General features: G+C 37.6%; 1 protein-coding gene across 3 annotated transcripts in view; it reads right to left on the bottom strand.

The window, feature by feature from the left end:
* CDH13 (cadherin 13) overlaps window positions 1-27,079 on the bottom strand; it is a 1,263,374-nt gene that overhangs the window by 973,822 nt on the left and 262,473 nt on the right. For all 3 annotated transcript variants that reach the window (XM_060185111.1, XM_060185110.1, XM_007528362.2), the window contains exon 2: window positions 6,729-6,840. In XM_060185111.1, coding sequence (XP_060041094.1) covers window positions 6,729-6,840 — 112 coding nt within the window. The remainder of the gene's footprint in view (window positions 1-6,728; window positions 6,841-27,079) is intronic.

Here is a 27,079-nt window from a genome sequence, read left to right on the forward strand (position 1 = left end):
TTTTTCAAGTTCTCTATTTGATTTATAGTCAATTAAAAAAAAACCTCAAGAGCCATGACTCATGTATGTTAAGTACAAATATGATTAATGCCACACCATACACTCCATGGATGACCTGGCCTTTAACCAATGTCAGTGTCAAGATAGCGTGGCCAAGAAGCGTATTGGTGAAGGAAAATAATGGGGAAGGTGGAAACTAGGAACACAAGTTCATAAACAATGTATAGTAGGGTAGTCTGATATAAATAAAATAATGTACTATTGGTCTATCTTTTCTATATTTCAGAGGAAGAATAAATTGAGAATAAACAGGAAGAAATAATGCAACAGAACTTTCTGTATATCACATCCAGGTTGAGCATAGATGGAAAAATTAAGTGGCAAATATCCTTCATATGTCACCAGCAATATCAACAAAAACTACATGATATTAGATTGGAAAATCTCATTTAAGAGCCAAGGCTATAGAATCAGGTGTTCAAATATATTGGGTTCCAATACTAGTGACACAGATCATGATTAATACAACTTTGAATAAATTGTTTCACATAGCTAACCTTGGCATCCTTCTTTGCAAAATGGGCTATGAGATTATTTTTCCCCTAATAACTGATGTAAGCTTCAGGGGGCCTCCATACTTAGAAAGCACAGGGTAGATGTCAACTGTGAAAGTAACAGCTGACAGATAAACATATTGATCAACATTGGCAGTGCCTTTTTTTTAAATCCCCAAATATGTTCCTAATGTCTACATATTTGTTACATTTTCTAAAAATAGTCGGTGTTAGTATAGATATACAGCCAGACATGAGGAAATTTCTTAAGAAGTACTCTTACTTCTTCAGAAAAATAAACATCTTGAGACTTCAGAAGAATACCAGGAGAGTTAAGGGGGAAAAGAATGATGTCAACCTAATGCTTTAAAATAGTGGTTTCCTTCAGGGAGGCTTCCAATGGAGGGGATGGGATATGGAACTCTGATGGTGGGAACTGTGTGGAATTGTACCCTCTTATCCCACAATCTTGTTGATCATTGTTAAATCACTAATAAAAAATAAAAAATATAATTCTAAAAATATATGGTTGTTTCCTATCCAAAGCAGGTAACTAAAAACATTTAGTATCTTTTTTACAAAGAAAAACTTAACTCAAATTAAAGGACTGCCTTCTCTTCTGTATTCTTACTCCTCTTTTTTGTGTGTGTGTCAAATACATTTTTGCATAAAGATATATCATAAATAATGTATATTGGTTGGCAGAAAGAAAGGAGAAAAGTGCTTAGTTACTCAAGCACTAGGTCATGCTTATGAACTTTTGCTCATCTCACGCCTTGTTTTTCTCTTGAAGTTAATTGGAACTTCAATACCAAAGGGGAGATGTGAGGGCAATCTGACTGTCACCCCATTGATGGCCAGGGTTGATTTGGCTGATCTGGCTGGCTAGGTGGGTGTCCCTTTCCTCCTTCACTGCTCTGTTGTTAAAATTCGTAGGCTCCAGCCAGGTTAGCTTCAGGGGCGGGTAACAGAGACGCGGAGACAACGGCTGGGCAGGGAAGCTGTATTTCTTTATTCAGGATCAACGATTCATAAACTAAACCAAACTAATCACCAAACAGAACTCTGCTGTCTCTTTGCGGCAGCACAAGCACTCTCTCTTACTCTGCAAATCTGGAACTCTCTCTAACTACGGAACTCTCAAACTCAGGAACCCTGGAACTCTCTAACTCTGCAACTCTCTAACTCTCTCACTCTGGAACTCTGGCGGGGTTCCTTTGGGGCGGGGCCAAGCAGGCCCGCGAAACTAACTGGACTGATCCAATTCTCTTGGCGGGGGAGAACTACCCAATGTAAAGCATACAACACTGCTCCATGTGCATCCCTTCAGAAGCTGTGTGCTTGGTCAAAGAGGATGGCCTTCCCTGAATAGAGACTGACCAGTCTTTGGTCGAGGGTGTATGAGTAACTGTACTCCCTTGCTAGAACCTCCAAACAAGCTCTCAATACCAAAGGGGAATTGCTCTAGTTCTAAGCTTAAAGTCACTAGGACTTCTCTCAAATTCATGTTGAGGAAACACAGGTGTTAGCCTATGCTCCTAAACTGAACACAGAAGATCAACCCATAAAAATGTATAAATTCAAATGAAATAAAAGATTTATCCAAAAGTAGTGAATATTATTTGGGTGATAGCAGCAAGGAAAAGGACAAGTAGTGGAAATTATGAAATCTGCAAAGCAAACTGCAAGGTGATAAAGATCTTAAGATGGGTGGCATAAAGAGGTGTAAAATTCCAGTTTCTCAATCTAGAAATGTTAGTAAGAACCAACAAGGACTTAGTAGACAAAGCATAACTTTGAAATAAATATTGTTCTTAAGATGAAAGAAGACATACTTATAACTTAGCATCTGCAAATTAGACTATGCAAAATGTAGGGGAAAAGGATAAAATATTCTGTAATTTTGCAGAAGTAAAGGTAAAGACTTACTACTTGGTCTCCTACCTAAAATGATCAGTTTGCTCAGATAGCTGTTTTACAGTTTATAGATCAGCTGGACACAACACAATTTTCCACCCATAGTGCCATGATGACATCTACCAATATAATACAATTTTCATGTTGTAGGAGAAGCAACCATACCAAGCAACTTGAGAGAATTATGGGAGTCAGTGGACCTGAGACAACTTCTCATATAGTCTTCCCTAAGACCAAAGATCTTTAAATTAATGTTTCCTTTTCAAGTTTCTATTTTCTAGGCTGTCTTCTCTTTCCTTCTTGTCTGTATCATAAAAATAAGGATAACCACATCTTCCCAGTTCACCTTTCAAGATAGATGGAACCAGAAAAGTTTTATCCAAGGTGATATGAATTGGGGGCTTTGCATCACACTGTGAAAGATAGAATCAAAGCGTTTCCCTGGTAACATTAAAAGAGATAGTAGGATGATGTGTTTTGATCCTATAAACTTGTTGAAAAATAGTCTTTTAAAGACAAAAATCAGTCTGGCTAGTAGGGAAATAGAGTAGAATAAAGAGTTATTTGGAAGTGAAGAAAATAAAAGGTTTTAGAACAACTGAGATAAAGATGTACCTTAATGAATCATGAATAAAATATTAGGTAAATAGAAGTAGAGGTGACTATTAGTAAGAGTTAAGGTAGAAAAAGATAAGTCACTAAGAATGGTGGAGGAAGATGAAAATGGATAATAGGAAATATTACTGTATGAATAAGGAGAACCATGGACAGAGTAAACATCCCCTGTAGCCTAAAATATGACCACAGATATGGTTAAATATAAGTTTGGAATATTAACACATATATTATGTCTGATAAACAAAGAGACAACTTTTTAGACAAGTTTATATAATGATAAAAAGTTCATACATCAACTGATGAATTATGCTGTTTTTGTATACTTACTGTAAGACAAAAAATTCATAATGATTAGAATCTAAAGCTCCTAAATATTTAAGAGAATGGAAAAATGGAAAGTGAAAATTCATTAAGTAGGTATAAAATGATTTTTCTAACTTTTCAACCTCTATTATTATCTAGAATATAAGCTTATATTAAATATCACTAAAATATCCCTAGCCGTTTGTTGGACCTTGATATTTGACCACATATATATAAGTATTTTTTAAATTTCTAGGGGCTAGGGATCAGAAATAGATAATGTACCTTACATTCCTGAGGTCCTAAATTTAATCCCTTGTTGGTATGCTTCTGGATTCTGCTTGTGAGACCTTCTATTTTTATCATCACATTGGGTTCCCTTGTGTTGCTTGTGATGTGTTCTATTTGCATGTCCACTGTTGGCTGGGCACCCCCTGCCTCCAGGACATTGGTTTGGTCTTCTCCCTCCCCCCCCCCCCCCCCCCCCGCCTCTGGGACATTTGGCTTAGTCCTCACTGGCTCTGCTTTTTTCTTCTCCCCGCCCCCTATCATACTTATTTCCTTTGTTCCTGACTCTTCCGCAGGAGGAGAGAGATGGAGAACAGAATTGGGTTGTGATTAGATTAGATTTGTTTGTTGAACTGCATCCCCACTCGTAAATAAAGATTGGACTGGTTCTCAGCTTAGCCATGAGTCTCTGGTCATCTGTATCCCGCCCCCAAAGCCAGACCAGCAAAAATGACAATCCCTAATCCAAAGAAGATCAAGAAGACATAGCAAATGCTTTAGTTTTGTACTTGGATAGTGGGTGCAGTGAATGCAGTAGATGTGGCTTTGCACTTTCTCTCTCAGGCACACAAAAATAAATAAAATAAAAATTAGGTTTTGGAGGTAGAGTAAAGCACATGCCAAAGTGAGGCTCTGGGTTCAATATTCAGGAACATAGAAAATAAAAGTCTGCTTTTGTTTGTTTTCATATTTTACCAGATGTTGATCTTGTGTCAAACCGGTTGTTCTGTGAGCACCCACCAATCATTGATTTATTATTTCTTGTGATTGAATTTTCCATAAGAGGAGTCTTTCATTAAACCATAAGGCACTGTATAAAAAAAATTAAGGGGGGCGGAGCCAAGATGGCGACTTTGGAGCCATCTTGGAGCTTCCATGAGCTCCAAGAGGCAGCAGCCTGCAACCCAGAATCCGCTGAATCTGGTAGGATATTGGGCTGTCTGTAGGATGGTGAACACAGGCTGATCAGAGTGACACCAAAATACAGTCCTATAACTCTCTCTTGGGCTGACAAATGGAGATCAGGGGAACAAGGAAAATCCTTTATTTCTGAGCTCACCCCTCCACCCCAAAAGTTAAGAATGACAGAGGACAAGAAAGAGATTAATAGAGAAATGGAGGGTTGAAGAGAGTCTACTTGATCTTCTAGAATTTCAAGTCTTTGAAAATTTTCTTCTCTATTTAGTCACAATCAATATTTTGGGCTTATACTCATAGTAGTCATCTATGATCATGTCTTTAAAATGAACTCAGAAGTACCAGATCTTTTTTTTTTTTTTTTTTGTATATTCCTGTATAATTCTAGTAATACATATGAACATTCAACTTCACTGAGAAGGGTTAGTCAGATATTGCTGATCCAGCAATTCACACACCAATTCACAGACATAAAATGTTGAATGTTCTCAATTCCTGTAAGACTGACTTTTCCTGAATGTGCTATCATTGATAATCAACCCAGTTTCACTTAGCATTTACTAGCTTACACACAACTAACAACCATAACCCACTTAATTGCTTTAGGGGATTAAGAAAAACAGACACACAAAACTGTGATATTGGAACGTACAGTATGGTCTAGTTTAAATTAAAAAAGATCCCCCAAAGTATGATTGTTTCCAGCTTCTCAGCAGTGAATTAAAAGCTGTTTGGTGTCATGAAGATTACAGAAGCAATCACATTTATGGGTCTGTTTTGCATACCAACTCTATTAATTCCCATACTCAGGGTGGCTTCATATTTCCATGCATGTTAATATAGATACCATTTGGGATAATCACTTGAAGGAATAAAGAAAGTGAGACAGGAAATAGAATATGAAACAGGATGAAACAAGGAAAGAGTCAGAGAAATGGTTCTATTAAACCAAGATCCATTTGCAATTTATTGATTTTGATAAATAGAAGAACCAAAAGGCAAATGAGGGTTCCTGATGGCCCGACCCAGGAGTCATACTCAGGGATCAAATTAACATGAAATCACAAATTGAAATTCACTTATTGTGCCAGTCTTGCACTTCGTCATTATACACTCTAATTGTTGAAATGATTTCATTGTTGTAATTGCATCAATAAATGCACAGATTTCACCTGGGATAGCTCTCTAGATGTTCAACATTGCATCTTCATTATTCTGTTCCTTTCAACTGTTAAAATGTGTCCTAGTCTCACAGAATAATACAATCAAACAGGCTGTGTTTTCTTTTCCTTTCCTTTCTACATAGCATAGATATGAAAGAATGTGGCTAGTCTTGAAGGCAGACCCAACACCATAATGGCAAGCATACAATCATCTTTCCTAAATGAACTTACAATATTCTCAAATATTACAAAATGGCTTTCAAGAACCTACAGCTAAATGGCCATCTACCATCAGTTTTAAATTCTACTGTGCTAAAATTGTACTCCCCTTGTGCTTTTAGTGAAGTACTGCATGCCCTTATAAAGATAAAACAATATAATATTGGTATTAAAAGTAGAAAATGACTATAACTACAGGGAACATATTGTAAGGAAATCAACTGGATTTGGGGAGATTAGCATTTAATTCACAGAATGGTCTGTAGAGGTTTTCAATCTTTTTGAAAACCATCTTTGCCTTAAGAATAATAGTTTTGAATTTCTATGCCTAAAGATTTCCCAGAGGCCAACATCATGCTTTCACCAATATTTGATCTCAAGATAAGAATGAGAAGTACAGATACAACAACAATACATACAGAGACAATAGTTTTTCTCTAAGGAATCTTTCTGGGGAAATATAATTCATTTCTTTCATATAAGAATACTCAGACTAGAGGCTAGTGATTTGCTTGACTAGGAATGGCCAGAAAATTTATGATGAAGTATTTAAAACAATTCCCTCTAATTTGCCATAGTTTTCAAGTTATGACCTTCCATCATAGGTCAAGCAGCAGCATAAAAAATAGCATACATAAGAAATAAAAAGCTCATAGTTTGAAATTATTACATCCTATGACAATTCTTAGGCAATGATGAATTCTAACAGGAAAAATGGTCAAAAACATAGGCAAGTGACTTTACTTACAGTTTAGAATGAACTGATCTTCAATGAATTCAGTTGGTTGATCAATGTGAAATAGTTTCTGTTGAAATCCAGGAGTGCACTTCAAATCTCCTGCAGATGTTAGCAGCAGCACCTGAGAAAAACCGAAGCCATCAATATTTTAACAGCAGTTTATGTATTTGCCCTAGTAACTTTCACCAAATTTATGACTTTTAGATATGAACTGAGGTTTTAATTTAATTTCCTGAGTTAAGAGGTAAGTTGATGTTTCTCTTATAACTGCCAACATTCATTTTGGCAAGGAGTTTTGGAATATGTGCAAATGGGACAGCTGCTTTAGTTACCATTAAGTTGCAGTTAGAAAAATAACTTCGTCAGATTTTCACACCTGCTAAGAATCTCACCATGTTTTTTTTTTCCATGTGTGATATTTCACTATAGAAACTGTCAATTTCATATGATTTTGGGGCTAAAATCACCTTCATTTTCATAGATGCAAAGGAACATTGTCACCAATGGAGATAACAAAAAAGAAAATGAGGTTATTCCATTGGAAGTTACTTCTAAAAGGCATATAGGACTCCTCAGACTTTCATAGTTCAGTAGAGTTATTCAGAAAACAAGTGGACTCTGAACAACTGAAATATAGCTGGGTAAAATCAATAGAATTTTTTTTTAATTTATAAAAGGAAACATTGACAAAACCATAGAATAAGAGGGGTACAACTCCACACAATTCCCACCACCAGAACTCCATATCCCATCCCCTCCCCTGATAGCTTTCCTGTTCTTTAACCCTCTGGGAGTATGGACCCAAGATCATTGTGGGATGCAGAAGGTGGAAAGTCTGGTTTCTGTAATTGCTTCCCTGCTGAACATGGGCATTGACTGGTCGATCCATACTCCCAGCCTGCCTCTCTCTTTCTCTAGTGAGGTGGGGCTCTGGAGAAGCAGAGCTCCAGGACACATTAAATAAGTATAAAATACATATTGTGCTTTGAAAATTAAAGCCTAAAAAGAAATAGAAAATACTTAATAAATAATATGTAGTGATTGTATGTTGAAAGGACAATATTTTAAAGAGTGGACTACATGTTATTAAAACTGGTTTCATCACTTTTATTTATTCATTTATTTACTTATTTTGCCTCCAAAGTTATTGCTGAGGCTCATTGCCTGCACTACAAATCCACTGCTCCTGGAGGCCATATTTTCCCATTTTGTTGTCCTTGTTGTTGTTGTTCTTGTTATTGTTGCCATTGATATTGCTGTTGTTGGATACGACAGAGAGAAATTGAAAAAGGATGGGAGACAGAGGGGGGAGAGAAAGATAGACACCTGCAGAACTGCTTCACCACTTGTGAAGTGACCCCCCTGCAGGTGGGATGCCGGACGGAACCAGGATCCTTATGCTGGCACATGTGCTATGTGCACTTAACCCTCTGCACTATCACCCAACCCCCTCACCATTTTCTTTTTTACTTTGTAAGTTTGAATTTTTAAAAAAATCTTGACTTTGTCTCCTCAAACCCTTGAGTCATTCCACCTGAGAGTCAAAAACTTAAGGTTGTAAATTATGGAGTATGTGATGTATTTCAGGAAAAGGAGTGACTTAATAAGGAAAAACTGTAAGCACTGTGACTTTTAGAAATGAACTGAAGTGAAAAGTGGGATTACCTTTTTCCCCTGTTGGTTCAGTACATATGAAGCAAGTAAAACATAGAGGCTCAGAAAAAATGCTTAATACCACTTGAAAAATGAACATTAACATTCATTTTTAATATATTTTATTGGGACATTAACTGTTTACAGTCTTTGACACATTCACACAACCCCTCACCTCAACATGATAGTTATAACAGGTTTTTAAGTCTTTACTATGATATAGATTTATCTTGTGTTCATTTACTTACAACATCAAATTTCTACAACAGTCATATCTATTATGTACTTAGTATATTACAAGATAGATTGTAGGCAGGAGCCTGGCATTATAGAGTGGTTATGAATTATCCCAAGTTCAGACATTTAAGCTAGGTAGAGGCAGGATGAACCCAGGTTTAAGGCTTCTCTGATTTGACACAGTCAGCACTTTGTTCATTCCCACATACCCCCAGGCCTTCCACATCATAAGACAGGACTTCATAATTTCCCCCCGAGATATATCTTTGAAATATGTGGAGGACTATTTTATTTGAGCATGATGACACCAGACAGTGCTTGGAAATTTACAGTCTGAACATCCTGAAATGAATCAGTGGGTAAATTCTGTAGCTACTTTAGCCCTCAATTAAGATATCTGAGAGGTAAGAATTCTGTATCCCAATTTCTACTTGACTCAAACTGTAGTGTACACAATAGTATCTGACCTGATAATTCTCCTTCCATTAATTGTCTTCATTACCCTGGCTTATTTTATCATGTCCCTTGAAGTATTTCTGACACCACCCTAGAAAACTACTTTCACTCAAATACTTGACTCAGTATCTGATTCTTGAGAAAGTAAACTTTAAACTAGGATGCAAACTCTTAACCACTGCATATAGGTTGCTGAAGAAAACTCATTATCATCTCCACTCAAAGGAGTATACAAAAGGTTGACATTTGTGGAACTAAGGCTTCTCTCTAAATATCAGTCATCTGAAATGCACTGAACCTCAAGGAATGAGAGCATGAATCAATCTCCTGAAGTTCATGGTATGACCAACTTGAGAAACATCAGAGAAATTGAAGTGGGAGAGTCATCACTTTGCCCTACATCATGATTCTGAAATCAAAGCAGAAGTGATGTTGTAGCTCCAAGTCTGAATAGTTCTGCTTGTAAAATCTGCCCTTGCTTCCACAACAGACTCAGGTTAGATGACTTCTGAGATCATCACAACCCTGACAACCCAAGTAGTGCATACAGAATGCAGATTCAAACTCAGGATAATTTTCTGGAAATTTTGCAAGCAGGAAACCTATAATTAGCCAACTCTAACCAGTTAAACAGCAAATAGTCAAAGGTACCCTGAGCCCATGATTGAGTTTTAACCTTCTAAGAGTGGGGGTAGATAGCATAATGGTTATGCAAAGAGACTTCCATGCCTGAGGCTCCTAATTCCTAGGTTCTACTCCACCTCCCTACCCCAACCCCGCCCCTGTGCTCAGCAGTGCTTTGGTAAAAGAAAAAAAAAAAGTTTTAACCTCCTAATTGGCCAGTTCTACCCTCAGATCCCAGAAAGGTAAACCAGTAATTCAGTATGTACTAAGAGAAGGGATATTTTTCACAGATTCTGAGCACAAGAATCCAAAGTAGATTAAAAGTAAAGGTGAGTTGAATCCTTTTATCTTGTCACTCTGTGGCTCAGTCTCTGATGCTTAGCGTGGTCTATGCAGTGTTCCTCTGGAGTCATGAAGACTAACCTTTTTTAGATTGATGACTCCTGATGTGTGTGTGGGGGGGTATGTAGGTGTGTAGGGGCTGGAGACTTATGGAAGCTATTTTCTTTTTGTAAATTCTTGGATCTGTTCGAATAAAAGTGGTTTATAGTATAAAAACATACAGAGGGAGTCATATGTTTTAGTTAAGTGCACATGGCGTGAAGCTCGACTACAGTTGTAAGGATCCTGGTTGGATTCCCTTGCTCCCCACCTGCAGGGGAGTCATTTCACAGGTGGTGAAGCAGGTCTTTCTCTCCCCCTCCCTGTCTTCCCCTCCTCTCTCCATTTCTCTCTGTCCTAACAACGAAGACATCAATAACAACAACAATTTTAAAAAGGGGCAACAATAGGGAAAATAAATAAGTAAAGTTAAAAAAAAAAAGCATATGGAATTCTCCTGGGCAGGGTGTGACAGGCAAACGCTAGAAGAAGAAGGGTGTGACAAAGCAAGGCAAGAGTTTGTCAGTTCGTGTGACTTGATAACCACTTAGTCAGTCAGGTATTGTCCTAGAGCTCATCCAGAAATGTAGCACAAATTCTAGAGTCTCTTTATTTTGTTTCAATTTTGTCTGTTCTTTATCAATGGTGTGATTTTTGGTAATGCTCATGACCCCTCTCTGAATAGGCAGAAAATGTGGAGAAACTTTATCTTGAAGTCAAAAGTAGCAGTGCCTGATGTAGTCAGAGTTGTGATGCTTTGCATATTCTGCCAATTGGCAATGTATAGTATGAGACAGAAAAAAAATCCCTTTTCTGGAAACAAACACCAAAGTTAGCTATACATTTTAATCAGTACCTGGCAAGATAAGCACAGTCCTTCTCTTTTTAAAAAAGAGAGAAAGCTCTGGGCAGTAACAAAGAAACGGAAGCCAACAAAGGAAGCAAGTTTAAACAGCATGATGTAGGGATTTGCTATTTGTTCGTAAATTTAGGGTAGTGACTCAACACAGAGAAGAGAATTTTAGCTGCTAAATCATATCTAATTAGAGAACAGGTATTTAAGAAAGTGACCCAACAAGAAGCATCCACATGACAATATTAATTCATTCTTGTCCACTGAGAGATTATAAATGAGTAAGGAAAAAAGATTAATATAATTGTATTTTAAATAGCCATAACAAAAATGATAAAAAACAAACTTCTTGCCACAATTATCTCAGCAGTCTATGAACAACCTTGGATCTCATCTCTCTTAAGTCAACCTCAAAATAGCATTTTCTAAAGAAAGTTACTAGTGTTTCCCAGTTTCTTGTTTTCCTTTCACAGATTTACACCTTTTGCTATTATCATGGATGGACATCTAATTAATCTTTGCCACAACACATATGTGGTATACTCTTTTCCAAGTAACTATATTAGAATCAATTTGGAGGGTCTTACATTGGAAATGGGAAAAGTCTATTTCTGACTTACAGATTATAAAGTGTATTTTGACTAACTCTTTAATCTGCCCCAAAGTTTTAGAAGTGTTTACAAAGGCCCACTGCATAAAGAGAAAAGACACATCTACATGAACACTCACATAAAAACACCTGTACAAGCACATATTAGTACCCTCACTGTGTCTGTAAGTTCAAGTCAGTCATACTCCCTTGAATTTAATCTCTTTAAAATGTTTTGGTGGGAGAGGCAAAATAGTGTTCTTGTGTCATATGCACAACCCAGGCTAGAGTCTAACTCCACAACATTGGTGAAAACTTAGGTACTGTAGTATCTTTTGCCCCATTTCTTTGTCTTCCTGTGTCTGTATTTCTTTCTATATGAAAAAGTAAATGTTGATCCAGAGCAGTGATAGCCCCAGCAATGATTGCAGAATACTTGAAGATTGTCAGAAAGTCTGGTAATTGCCCAAGTGATCTCTTTCTAAACATAAATTGGCATATTCCCTTTCCTTTTGCCTTGCCAATTTTCTTTTCAAGTAATGGGACATTTTGATCTGCTGTTATGTCAGAATAGTTGGGTTCATTTTTGTCATTAATTCCTCTAACCAAAATTTAAAAATTTATATTATATTCCATGACCTAGGCTAGATACTAAGAATGGAGAAATTATCTAGTAGTAAAGGCAGACACATAAGGAAATATGATAAAAGTTTCTTTATATTGAGAACTGGTTAGGACATGGTTCAAAGCAAAGTTTATTAAGTTAAATTATGAGTTTAAACACTCATTTGCCCCTAGTTGTTATATCACCTTTGAAAAGATTCTCTATGCCTTATTTTCTTCATTTGTATTGTGTAGTCAATAATTACATATACATGCATTAGTTGTGAGGTGCAATGAACTAACATAAAGCACAAGGCTTAGGAAAGAAAGTGGTTCCTAAAAAGTTCTCCATGATATTGACAGACTGCATTTGCACTCTCTCCTGAAAAAAAAAAAGTGCTCCATGGTATCAGTTATTAATGTATAGTAATTTATTAATTGAGATTAGTATGTATAGAGAGCTATTAAATACATAAGAAAGAACACACTACTTTTGATAAAAACAGAATAAGAACTGTATCACAGATATGGCCATATTGAAAAGATTACATGACAAAATATAAGTGTAATAAAGGAGTTTGGTCAATTCAATACCAAGGCCTGCAACTTGAAGAAACACGGAGAAATTTGGCAGGTATTATTAGCTCTGAGATATTTTGAAGATTATTTGAATGTATTTTGTTGTTTCAAAATAGAATTAAATTGACTGGGTATGCCTTCCATGGGTATATCTAAACAGAACAAAAAGTAATGCACTCAATGAGATTTCAATTTTTTAAAAATATTTATTTATGGGAGTCGGGCTGTAGCGCAGCGGGTTAAGCGCAGGTGGCGCAAAGCACAAGGATTGGCATAAGGATCCCGGTTCGAACCCCGGCTCCCCACCTGCAGGGGAGTCACTTCACAGGCGGTGAAGCAGGTCTGCAGGTGTCTATCTTTCTCTCCTCCTCTCTGTCTTCCCCTCCTCTCTCCATTTCTCTCTGTCCTATCCAACAATGACAACAACAATAATAACTACAACAATAAAACAACAAGGGCAACAAAAGGGAATAAATAAATATAAAAAAAATTTTTTTAAATATTCATTTATTATTTATTCCCTTTTGTTGCCCTTGTTGTTTTATTGTTGTAGTTATGATTGATACTGTTGTTGATGGATAGAACAGAGAGAAATGGAGAGAGGAGGGGAAGACAGAGAGGGGTAAAGAAAGACACCTGCAGACCTGCTTCACTGCTAGTGAAGCGACTCCCCTGTAGGTGGGGAGCTGGAGGCTCGAACCCCTCGAACCATGATCCTTAGGCTGGTCCTTGCGCTTTCCGCCACCTGCACTTAATCTGCTGTGCTAACACCGACTCCCCTTCAATTTTTTTAAAACCTATACATTTATAAACATAAGAGAAAGAGAAAAGATGGAGAAGAAGAAGGAAAAGGAGATAAAGGGGAGAGAGAAAGAGGAGGAGAAGCAAGAGGAGAAAGAGAGTGAACTACAGAATTATTCTGATACATGTGATACCTGGAATTGAACACGTGACTTTTTTTTTTTTTAGAATCCACTACTTTATGCAGTGTACAAGCTCCCGAGCCATTAGATTACAATGTCTGTCAAAATCTTCACTTTTAAGATTTCAGGGTTAGTCAAGTAGACTCCATTGATAATTTAAAAAAAAGAAAATCACAGTTTTGTTAAATTTTATTTATAAACCAGTCTGTGTCTGCTACAGAGTTGATAGCATTTAAGTATTTTTATGAAATTTGGGTAGCTAGATAAGTATTGCTAAATACCAGGTTAGACCTACTGCCCTTAATAGGCAAGCAAAGGAGTCCCCATATAAGATACTCATAGGTGAATCCCCTCCCTCCAAATCATTTTATAAGAGAAATAATGACTTATAGGGCAGGTGAGCTTTAACTATCCAAAGAAGTTCAGTGGAGTAAATAGCAAAGAACTACTGATCATCAAGTACTATACTATGTGTTTGGTCAACTCATGACCTCAAAGACATGGGGAAAAGAAATAGGAAGCTTACTAAATGAATAATATGGGGTTTGAGGAGTTAGCCCATAGAAGATGCCTTAGCCAATCTCTCATATCGACTACTGCTGGGTGGACAATTACTTAAGAACTCAGGCTTTCTCAGTACAGTACCCTTAGTGAGACTCTATATGTTCTGCTATCTTCCTCCTTGAGGCAGAAACTTGGTAAAGTGGTATCAGGCATAGTTGGAAAATGCAGAGGAGTGAATTCACCCAAGGGCAGCTTTCAATGCATTCCTCAGTTCTGGAAACAGACAGTTGATGAGATGCCCTACTGGACTTCTTACAGATGGATTCCTCTGAAAGACATTCTCCTACCACAAAGATGTTTCTGTGAGCCCTGGCTATAGCAATGACCTCAATGGCACCATTTTATTGGCTCTCATAAGACATGTCTCCTAGCTCATCTTTTTCCCTTTGTTTTTCCAGCATCATATTGGCTTCTCTTTCTGACAACCCTGTATACAAGTTTTTAATAAGGACCATTGTGATTATACCAGACACATCTGGAAAACAACCAGGAGAATGTTATTTAGCCTACTTTAACCTATAAGTAGTTTAGACAAGGGAGTAGAAAAGTTCTATAAATGCAGTTTGAGTCTGAAGTTCCCAAAAGAAGTCATTCCCAGACTCCTAGCAATATTTACATGAAAAATTGGGAAAATAAAAAAAAAAAAGACTCCATTCATGATCAATAGTTACATGTCCTGATGTTATGTCAATTTAGCAAGTAGACCATGACCTTTTCTTGCTTAGAAATAATTATCAGATCCTGCCTGGCCTTGCTGTGAAGTGGAACATTTTATTCTAACTGTGCAACTCTCAACACTTTCTTCTCTGCCAAACATTAGACAAGACGTCAGAGTTGTCATCACACCGGAAGGTTTTTATTAATTATCTTTGAGAGGCAAAGTCCTTTTTGTAATTTATTTTTTCACACCAGGAAAATTTTTCTATTGAACTAAATGTCTATCTTGTTAAATTGGTTTTTTTTCTGCTAAAGGTTCTCACTTTGAAAAATTCCGAAAGAAAAGAAATAAATCCAGAAAAAAGGTGCTGAAGAATTGATTGTGTTAAGCAGAACACTATATATCCTTCCCCAGGGATACCATGTAAGAATGTGCATTTTTTCATTAAAAGTTAACTGACTATTATACACTTAAAATGAATCTTAATGTAAATTCAAGAGAAACTTCAGTGACTGTTCATAAAACATATTCTGGAGGACTCATTCATTGTTTTAAGTAACATTCACTGAGTACCTACTATGTGTCAGTACCAAATTACAGGAAAACTACTAAGAGAATGTACCTATTAGGAACGAGCATAATAGACAATACTGGCATATAAACCACTCTTTTTAAAACATGTTATAAGTTTTAGAATATGATAAGTAATCTAGAAAAACAGTACAAAGGAGAATTAACTCAATGAATGTAGTTAGTAAGTACAGTCCCTAGAAAAACCACTATCCTAGACACACCAAGTTAGTTGACTTTGTGTATTTTAAACATATTTTAAACAAAAGAAGATGCATAACGGAAGGACCATGAATAATGAGCAGTCCTTGAGCTTCCTCTTCAGAGTCATGACTTGTTAATATTCATGACTAAGATGTTTTAAGATTGTGCCCACACATGAAGAAGAAGAAAAACTAAGCTAAAGACTTTGATAACTTTAAGAAGCAAGGACTATTAAGAATGTAGGCATTAGAAAACAATTTAACATGCAACATTTATTTGCTTTATATTTCTGGAGTAGTAAGCAAGCTAGAAATATAATAATCAGGGGAGTCGGGAGGCAGAGCAGCAGGTAAAGCACAGGTGGCACAAAGCACAAGAACTTGCATAAGGATCCCGGTTCGAGCCCCTGGCTCCCCACCTACAGGGGAGTCCCTTCACAGGCAGTGAAGCAGGTCTGCAGGTGTCTATCTTTCTCTCCCCCTCTCTGTCTTCCCCTCCTCTCTCCATTTCTCTCTGTCCTATCTAACAACAACATCAATAACAACAACAATAATAACTACAACAATGAAAAAAAAAGCGCAACAAAAAGGGGGAAAAAGACTTTAAAAATATAATATTATTCAAGTGGATTGCAAAGTGAGGCCAAGTTTTTAGATAGAAATAAAAGGAGGCATATAGTAGTAAGAAACACTCAAGGGAATCCTTTCTCTTTTTTCATAACAGGCTATGTGAGAAATAAATACCTAGATTTGTAATGTTTGCTAATTTCTATGGTTTAAATATGGTGATTGATTTCAAGCTACAAATGTAAAGTAACTGGATACAAAGATGGGAATAGATCCACACAGTAGGCTGTCCTGAGCTAAGTAGCATCAACAAAACACAAGTAATGGCAAGTACACAAGTACACAATGTACAATACACAAGTACCTAATGCTGGATTGTTTGGGTCAATAAATCCCCTGATTTTTATAGGATCTTTATAAGCATGGACTACTATAATAACATGCAGAGCTTCCCTCGTTCCCAAGGTGACATTGTCTAATTAAGGTAGGAGTTGCACTAATATATAGAATCGAATTAAAACAGTCTGGAAAACTCTTATTAATGGAGCAAAATGGCCCACCAGAGTTTGCATTTATAGTAGGGGAAATGTAATGAATCCTTGAATTGTGACTGTGATATTTAACTATTGCTTTTGATGTTTTATCCATAGTTCTAGCTGAAATAATCAGAGATAATCCTACCTTCTGATATAACTAGGAAGCTTCAGCTTTGCTAAAGTGGAGGATAATCAATTTGACCTTGAAAGCTTCTCTACAGTATCAAACTGATGTCTAGATCAAAGATGTGAAAACTGCACTAGAGTCTCCCTAGACAGTCAAAAATTGGCTACAGACTACATTCCGAGGATAAACATGCTCTAATAGAGAAAGTGAGGATTATGATGGCCAGCAGGCCCTATATGAACCCTATATCAGTCAAATTATCTTTAGTGTGTGGAATAATTGCTAACATTTAAATACCAATAATTTTCACTAAGTATCTGGAACTGATACTGTAATGGGATTGGATCTACTGCTTCATGGATAATGAACAATTCCTGGTTATGGGCAAAAGTTCATCACCAGAAAACCACAGTCCATGCCTCTCACTATGTGTTTTCAGTAACAAGTACCAATTGGCTTTTATTATCTCAGTTTTACCAGTGATTGCTTACATTGCGCTTATAAGAGAAAAGCTTACAAACTTACAAATGCTTTCATTACCTCTCTCTGTCCATTTTTTTACCCACTAATATCCCTAAGAAACAAGTCTTCCTTGAATGGGGCAAGGGCAGAGAAATTGTCTGTTGCAATGAAACTATCACTACCATGAAAAAGAAAAAAAAAATCTCTAATATTCTTCTCTTGAGAAAATTTCCTTATTTTAAGTCATCTAGACTGTGGAGAGTTGAGTCAGTCAGTCTGCTCCATTACTCAAGTTCACGCTTTTTTAGAGGATCAAACCCTTCTTCTTTAGCCTACTTACTCAAAGGCATATACAGTTTAGAATGATTTTTTCTAATGATTTTTTGTAGACACCTATGATGCAGAGCTGGGAAATGGAGCCTATGTGTAGACAGTTGTACTGTGAATCATTAACCTCCTAAAATGGGGGGGGGTGGAGATAAAAACAAACAACAATATGGCTTATTGTCGGTCTCCAAAGACTGAGGACATCTCTCCTTCAGCATCACTCTCCTCTCTAATCTCTACAACAAGCAAGAAACATATTTAACCTGCTTCTCACTAGAAATAAAAATGGTATGACTAGATACAGGTACATGTCACAAGGCCCGGGTTGTATAATCACTGCTTTAAACATAGATGTAGATTAACCAGTCTTTTCTTCCCATCAAGTGAATATTTGTCATATTTTAAGCTAAGAATAAAGAAAACACTTAAGCAGAAGTAGTTTGAAAAGGACATTTTAGGGCTGGCAAAATAATTCACTTGGAGAGAGTACTGCATACAACCCTGGTTCAAGCCCAGCACCCACTTCCTTGAAGGAAGCTCTGGTCTAGGATTTCCTATTCTTTCTCTAATTCTCTGCCTCTTTGCCTCTATATGAAAAAATAAAGAAGAGAAAGAAAATAAGAGAAAGGACATTTGAGAATTTAAAATGTATATGTATTTGAAAATATATACATATTTTTCTCATGTCTATTTGAATCCAGAAATTCAATTACCTGAAATTTTATGAGTCAGTTCTTCAAATACTTTCAGCCAGATTAATCAATACAATGGTCAACCTACTGCTTTTATTTTGCTCAACGTACTTCTCTTTCAAAGTAAGTCCAACTCTTGTTATGGAAAACAGTGTATCTACTTTATGGTAAACCTCAGAGGTAATGAATCTTATTCAAAAATTAAATAGAGAGGGAGTCGGCCCGTAGCACAGCAGGTTAAGCACATGTGGCACAAAGCACAAGGACCAGCATAAGGATCCCGATTCGAGCCCCCGACTCCCCACCTGCAGGGGAGTCGTTTCACAGGCAGTGAAGCCGCTTCACAGGCAGTGAAGCAGGTCTGCAGGTATCTATCTTTCTCTCCCCCTCTCTGTATTCCCCTCCTCTCTCCATTTCTCTCTGTCCTATCCAACAACTATGACATCAATAACAATAATAACTACAAGAATAAAAAAACAACAAGGGCAACAAAAGGGAATAAATAAATAATAATAAAATAATAAAAAATTAAATTAAATAGTGAAAAATCATGTTGTGTGAAAGGCCTACACAGCAAGTTGGAAGACTACATAAGAATGTTAATTGACAGCCAGGCATCAGCTAAAAATTTTGGGTTAAGGGTGCATAAACCTGAGCAGAGAGGTGCACGCTGGGGGTGGGGTGGGGAGTAGGCAGTGGCATACCCAGATAAGTGCACATAGTACAGAGCACAAGGACCTGCACAAGGATTTGGGTTCAACCCCAGCTCCACACCTGTAGTGGGGATCACTTCACAAGTGTTGAAGCAGATCTGCAGGTGTCTATCCTTCTATCTCCCCCTCCTCTCCCCCCCCCTTCTATAAAAAGGAAACATTGACAAAACCATAGGATAAGAGGGGTACAACTCCACACAATTCCCACCACGAGAAATCCATATCCCATCCCCTCCCCTGATAGCTTTCCTATTCTTTAACCCTCTGGGAGTATGGACCCAGGGTCATTGTGGGATGCAGAAGGTGGAAAGTCTGGCTTCTGTAATTGCTTCCCCGCTCAACATGGGCTTTAACAGGTTGATCCATACTCCCAGTCGGTCTCTCTCTTTCCCTACTGGGGCAGAGTTCTGGAGAATCAGAGTTCCAGAACACATTGGTGGGTTTCTCTGTCCAGAGAAGTCTGTTTGGCATCATGCTAGCATCTGGAACCTGGTGGCTGAAAAGAGAGTTAATATATAAAGCCAAACAAGTTGTTGATTCATCATGAACGTAAAGGCTGGTGTAGAGCAGATGAAGAGTTGAGGGGTGAGGGGGCTCCGTTCTATAGATAGCTAATAGGCATATTTTAGTTATATTCCAAATGGCCTGTGGCTATACTAGTTTTTTTATTTTTTTTCCCTGAGCCTGAAATCTGATACGCAGGTGGATCCCAGTTATTGTCTGGGGAGATGATGTCATGGCTGAAATAAGGATAAGAAAGCTGGATCTGGGAAGAGTAGCTCCCAAATATGGAAAAGATGTATAAATATTATTGCCTGTAAACCCCATCGATTTAAGCTGATCTGGGGCCCATATTCAGTTTAGGAATATGTGACCTTTGCATCCCTGTGGATCCGACCTCACATTCTGTGGTCATCAGTGTACATTCCAAGCTGTGCCCGTATCAGGACCCATCTTCCTGAAGTGTAGCTTCACTTCAGATTGTGTCCAGGGACGTCAAGCGTGGCATGTCAACCCTTCTGCCTCATTACTCGGGTGAGAACTTTACTTTCATAGGATTCTCTAATTCCATTCTAGGTGGTTCACTTCCCAAAAAAGTTTCAACCTAAATATAGACCAGGTCCCATGAGATAGAGCATATGTTCACATGTATCCATAAATTAGGGCAAAATATATATATGAAAGCAAAAATACACAATAGTCTACAGTGAGTCAGTATGAAGTTCATAATGAAATAGTGTCTACTTAGATATCCTCCTCACCTACTTCCTATTATACTTCCCTCACTCACTCCCAAGTTATCCTTATCAAAGCAAGGACTGCAAAAGCTGAATAAGGGCAAGAGACTGGCATACTTTAATGATGACTCTTTAGTCACTATCAGGCCACTCCATCATCTGGGGCCCTAGTAAGGGAGTCCTGAGATTCTTAAACAGACATGATAGGCCTAGACCTCGAATAAATCCGTCTCTCCATTGTTACTGTCATCTATATCAGGAACAACAAAACAGACCCCTTTGTGGACCCCCATAGGACCTTGCCCTCAACTTGGATCAACAACAGTAGAGAATGTTCCATCCTCTGAAGGGAGGCTGGACAACATACTCTATGCTACACCTGAGGAATTTCTCTCTGTTCTATCCAATTAAAAAAAAAAATAGAAAAAATGGCCGCCAGGAGCAGTGGATTCATAGTGCTGGCAAAAAGCACCAGCAATAACCCTGGAGACAAAAAAAAAAAAAAATAGGAGAGAGAAAGGTGCATGCTTTGATGGCTGCAAACCCCATTTTGTCACTCAGTCTAGCAAGGCCTGTGACCACTGGGATGTATTGACAGCTGGAACCAAAGCTATAGAAAGGGGGTTCTTTAGGAGCAAGTACTGGGTGCCAGCTAGAGACATTAATCTTTGTAGTCTCCTTAGTAGCATCTTATATTAACATTAAAGTCAGGGCTGGATGATGGAGCATGTAGTTGAGCATACATGTTATAGTGCTTAAGGACTAGGTTTGAGGCCTTGGTCCCCACCTGCAAGGTGAAAGTCTTATGAGTGGTGAAGCAGTGTTGCAGGTATCCCTATCATCCCCTCCCCTCTCAATTTCAGGCTGTCTCTATCCAATAAATAAATAAAGATAATAAAAAAAAAATTAATGATGGTAGCGCAGCAGGGTAAACAAGCATGGCACAAAGCACAAGGACTGGTGTAAGGATCCTGGTTCGAGTCCCCTGATACCCACCTGCAGGGGATTCACTTCACAGGCAGTGAAGCAGGTCTACAGGTATCTATCTTTCTCTCCACCTCTGTCTTCCCCTCTTCTCTTCCTTTCTCTCTGTCCTATCCAACAACAAAGACAACAATAATAACTACAACAATAAAGCAAGGGCAACAAAAGGGGGTAAATTTTTAAAAATTAAAAAACCCTACAGTCTTGGGTGGGGGTATAGCATAATGGTTGTGCAAAGAGACTTTCATACTTGAGGCTGTCAAGTCCCAGGTTCAATCCCCCACACCACCATAAACTAGAGCTGAGCAGTGCTCTGGTAAAAAAAAAAAAAGAAAAAGAAAGAAATCAACCCCACATATTTAATACTACTCAGCTGTAAAAAATGGTGACTTCACCATTTTCAGCCAATCTTGGATGGACCTTGAAAAAATCATGTTGAGTGAAATAAGTCAGAAACAGAAGGATGAATATGGGATGACCTCACTCTCAGGCAGAAGTTGAAAAACAAGATCAGAAAAGAAAACACAAGTAGAACCTGAAATGGAATTGGTGTATTGCACCAAAGTAAAAGACTCTGGGGTGGGTGGGTGGGGAGAATACAGGTCCATGAAGGATGATAAATGACATAGTGGGGGTTGTATTGTTAAATGGGAAACTGGGGAATGTTATGCATGTACAAACTATTGTATTTACTGTTGAATGTAAAACATTAATTCCCCAATAAAGAAATAAATTTAAAAAAAAGACCTACAGTCTCATATCCCAAGAAACTCTTCACTACCGGGTACTCTAAGCAACAAACTAATAGCATACTAAATCAGGTAACTAAAATAGTAAGAAACACACACACACACACACACAAAATAATAAATAAATAAAAACAGAAAAAGTATGGGCAGAGAGTCTCTGTACCTCACTCAAGGTCACCTAAATGAACCTGATGTAGAACCCCAGTGGTCTAATTCCCAATCCTGTTCTTTGTCCTCTGGGCTCAAAAACAATATGCAAGAAACTAAGGGATATTTTTGCATATTTGTTTGACTTCCACCACAAAAGGATTGCCTATTTTAAGACTTTAATCTATTTTATCTTGAGATGCTCCAGCAAAACCCATTCAAGCTCCACCTCTTAATCTTGATAGTGATTTTGAGCCTTTGTTGTAAGAAAGACTATTAAGATTTGGCAATAAGATTTTTCAAGGATGATAAATATCTCTTTAAAGACACTGCATATCCATTTTACTGAATAACTCAGTTCTAAAAATGAAAATCACACTAGGAGAAAGGAAGGGTAGGTTATGAAAATGCAAATTAGAATGGCTTTATTGATTGAGTTGAATTCAGCTTATCTTGTCACAAAGTAGGAGTTAGTTGGCTCCTACTGAGGCAAGTCTGAGGCATTAAAGAATGCAGGAACTCAATGTTAGCAGCTTTAAAGTGGAGTATGATATCTGCTATTCAAACTCAGCAGCACAAAATGCAAAGATCCTATCATTTCTATTATTCTGAAGCTTATTTGTGTTCTTCTGAAAAAAAAAAATTCCTCTAAGCCTCACTTCTTTGTCATCAATATGTCTCAAAGTGGATTACTTATACTACAAAGTATGTTAGCCTTTCTAGGAAGTAAAAAGTTCTCAGATGTACATCTTTCAATTTTAATAATTATGTCATTATTTTAATTTCATTTATGCAACGAATGCAATTAATTTTGATTCCTATTTACACAATATGGGTTTTATACTGTGGCAATGAAAGAAATTGTCTTCTTAACATATTTTTACTACATAGTCAACTGGTATAAATTATAGTAAACACTAAAGAGAATGTGGTTCTATAAGAATTATAAATCTGGGAGTCGGGCTGTAGCGCAGCGGGTTAAGCGCAGGTGGCGCAAAGCACAAGGACTGGCATAAGGATCCCGGTTCGAACCCCGGCTCCCCACCTGCAGGGGAGTCGCTTCACAGGCGGTGAAGCAGGTCTGCAGGTGTCTATCTTTCTCTCCTCCTCTCTGTCTTCCCCTCCTCTCTCCATTTCTCTCTGTCCTATCCAACAACGACGACAACAACAATAACTACAACAATAAAACAACAAGGGCAACAAAAGGGAATAAATAAAATAAATATTTAAAAAAATTTAAAAAAAAAAAGAATTATAAATCTAAGGTGGAGCCAAGATGGCGACTTGGAAACAACACCTGGCATGAGCTCCAAAAACAAGTGGCCTACAACCTGGTACTCTCTGGAGAGGGTAGGATAATTGGCGTGTCTGTGAAAGAGTGAATAGGGGGTGGTCAAGGTGACACCAAAAAAGTCCTATAACCCACTCTTGGGCAGGCAAACAGAAGCCAAATGGACAAAGAAAGGGAAATCTTTGGCTTCACTATTTCTGAACTCACTATTCTCCCCCACCACAAGGGGGCTGGCCAGCTGCTCCCAGCAGGCTCCCTGCAGAATTATTTTCTTTATCAAGATTCCTGGCACAGTAGGGGTGTCATTCCCAACCTTTTTCTTTTTCTTTTCCTTCTCTTTTTTTGTTAGGTTGCTAGAGGTCTATTTGAGTGACAAAATACTTGACCAATCAGAGCCTCAGCCCTGCTTTAGAAAGATTACCTGGAATTTTGTTTTGTTCTGTTTTCTTTTCTTTTCTTTTTGATACTTCTTATAATTGGTTGTCTATGCTCAGCTGCCTGAAGCCTATCTAGAATAGTCCAAGCTTCAGACTGACTATTAGGGTTCTTTACTCTTTCTTACTTTATTATTACTAATATTATATATGTCACTCCCTTTTCCCTCCTCTTCAGGGTGACCAAAATTAACTGGTGATGCCTTTTACATTGATAGGTGAATCCATTGTGAGAGGAAGTTGTTTCTCTCTCTCACTTCCCTCTTTTTTCTCTGTAGGTTCTTTGAAAAATTAAACAAGATTGACAAACCCCTAACAATAGTCACAAAAAAAAAGGAGAAGACTCAGATAAATAGAATTATAAACGATAGAGGAGATATCACAACTGACACAACAGAAGTCCAGGAAATCATGCAAAACTTCTATGAAGAACTATACACCACCAAGCTAGAGAATCTGGAAGAAATGGAAGAATTCTTAGAAACATAATCTTTCAAAAACTGAACCAAGAAGAACTACAAAACATAAATGCACCAATCACAGACAAAGAAATTGAAACAGTTATTAAGAATCTTCCCAACAACAAAAGTCCTGGACCAGATGACTTCACAAACAAATTCTACAAAACCTTCAGGAAATAGTTAAAACCTATACTTCTAAAGCTCTTCTACTAGGTTGAAACAGAAACAATCTCTTCCATCTTCTATGAAGCCCACATCACCCTGATACCAGAAGCAGATAGGGACACAACAAAAAAGGAAAACTACAGACCAATATCTCTGATGAACATAGATACCAAAATATTAAACAAGATCCTGGCCAACTGGATACATCAGTATATCAAAAAGAGTGTTCATCATGACCAGGTGGGATTTATCCCAGGAATACAAGGTTGGTTCAACAAACATAAATCAATCAATGTCATTGACCACATCAATAAAAGCAAAACCAAATACCACATGATCATCTCATTAGATAACAGAGAAATAGAGAAAACCTTTGACAATATCCAACATCCATTCATTATCAAAACACTGCAAAAAATGGGAATAGATGGGAAAATTTTCAAGATAGTGGATTCCATATACAGCAATCCACAGCCAACATCATATTCAATGGACAGAGGCTGAAAGCATTCCCCCTCAGGTCCGGGACTTGACAGGGCTGTCCAGTATCACCATTACTCTTCAACACAGTATTACAAGTTCTTGACATAGCAATCAGGTAAGAGAAAGAAATCAAAGGAATACAGATCGGAAGAGAAGAAGTTAAGCTCTGACTATTTGCAGATGATATGACAGTATACATAGAAAAACCTAAAAATCCAGCAAAAAATTACTGGAAGTCATTAGGCAATATGGCAAGGTGTCAGGCTACAAAATCAATGTACAAAAATCAGTGGCATTTCTTTATGCAAACACTAAATCCAAAGAATAGAATTTCCAGAAATCACTCCCATTCACTCTTGCAGCAAAATCAATAAAATGCCTAGGAATAAAGCTGACCAATGAAGTGAAAGACTTGTATACTGAAAACTATGCACTATTCAAGGAAATAGAAAATGATACCAAAAATGGAAAGACATCCCATGCTCATGGATTGGAAGATTTAATATCATCAAAATGAATATTCTCTCCAGAGCCATCTACATATTTAAAGAGATAACTATCAAAGTTCCACCAAGCTTCTTTAGGAGAATAGAACAAAAATTACAATCATTTACCTGGTACCAGAAAACACATAGAATCATCAAAACAATCTTGAGGAAAAGAAACAGAAGTGGAGGCATCACACTCCTAGATTTCAAACTATAATATAAGGCCATCATCATCAAAACAGCCTGATACTAGAATAAAAATAGGCACACAGACCAGTGGAACAGAATTGAAAGCCCAGAGCTAAACTTTCACACCTATGGACATCTATTCTTTGATAAGGGGACCCAAAGTATTAATTGGAGGAAGGAGGAAAGAGAGAGACCGACTGGGAGTATGGATCGACCTGTCAAAGCTCGTGTTGAGTGGGGAAGGAATTATAGAAGCTAGACCTTCCACCTTCTACATCTCAGAATGACCCTGGGTTCATACTCCCAGAGGGATAAAGAACAGGAAAGCTATCAGGGGAGGGGATGAGATGCAGAGTTCTGATGGTGGGAATTGTGTGGAGTTGCATCCCTCTTATACTATGGCTTTGTCAATGTTTCCTTCTTATAAATATAAATAAATAAATAAATAAATAAATAATAAATCTATTATTATATTTAAATTGTAAACACCTTGGATTATCTAACTTATCTGGGAAGATCTGTAGCAATGAACTTTCAGCCAGAGATAGGAAGAGAGATATGAGAGTATATATCAGTCAAAACCGAAAGAGAGTAAATTCATACTCTATTTACAACACCATGTACAAGTCTATGGTCTCCAGACAAGTAGTTTCCAGGTGACTCGGTGGTTTGTGTTTCAGATAATTACAATGCCTGCTTAAGTTGGTTTAGAACCAACCACTCATTCATTTAATAAACACAAATGAAGCACCTTCTACTTGCAAAGCTCTTACTCCCACATAAAGCTCTGCAAACCACAAAGGAAAAAAATAATAATTTCAGACATTTTACTGAAGAACTGTAATACAATGTGAGTTACTTCTGATAGGAAAGGAGGAAATCAGGCTGTGCTATACAAAGAGGGGGTAGAACTTAAAGAATTGTCTCCTGGGTGTTGGTGTTTGCAGGGCAGACTTCCTGGTGGGACCAAGATATATATCCATTTTATTGCCATAGTCTGATTGAACTGATGAATCTCTAGCCAAGAATTAAATGTCCTTGCTTTGCTGGAGGCAAGCATGCATATAGATTGATCATCACAGCAAGGCAATTCTAGCCTCCTCCTGTGTGAGAGTTAAGACCTTCAGAGCCTGGGGAAAATTTTATCTGGTAAACAGAAGTGAGGAGGCCACAGGTCAGCTCTGCGATGGAAGAGGGTTTCCCCACTTCACCTTTTGTTGGTCAACCAAGTGGCATTCGCTTAGGAAATGATAAAGTAAGGCTAATGTCAGAAAGATGATCATTTTATTTTATCTCATCTCATTAAGGGACTCAATTTTCCCAGGAAGTCTGTAGGGCAGGGGCCATATTTAGGATTGAGAATGCACTTGAATCTAAAGTTGGGGTTACCGAAGATTTTAAATCCAGGTATTAA

This window comes from Erinaceus europaeus, chromosome 2 (assembly GCF_950295315.1).
Source record: "Erinaceus europaeus chromosome 2, mEriEur2.1, whole genome shotgun sequence".
NCBI classification, from domain to species: domain Eukaryota; kingdom Metazoa; phylum Chordata; class Mammalia; order Eulipotyphla; family Erinaceidae; genus Erinaceus; species Erinaceus europaeus.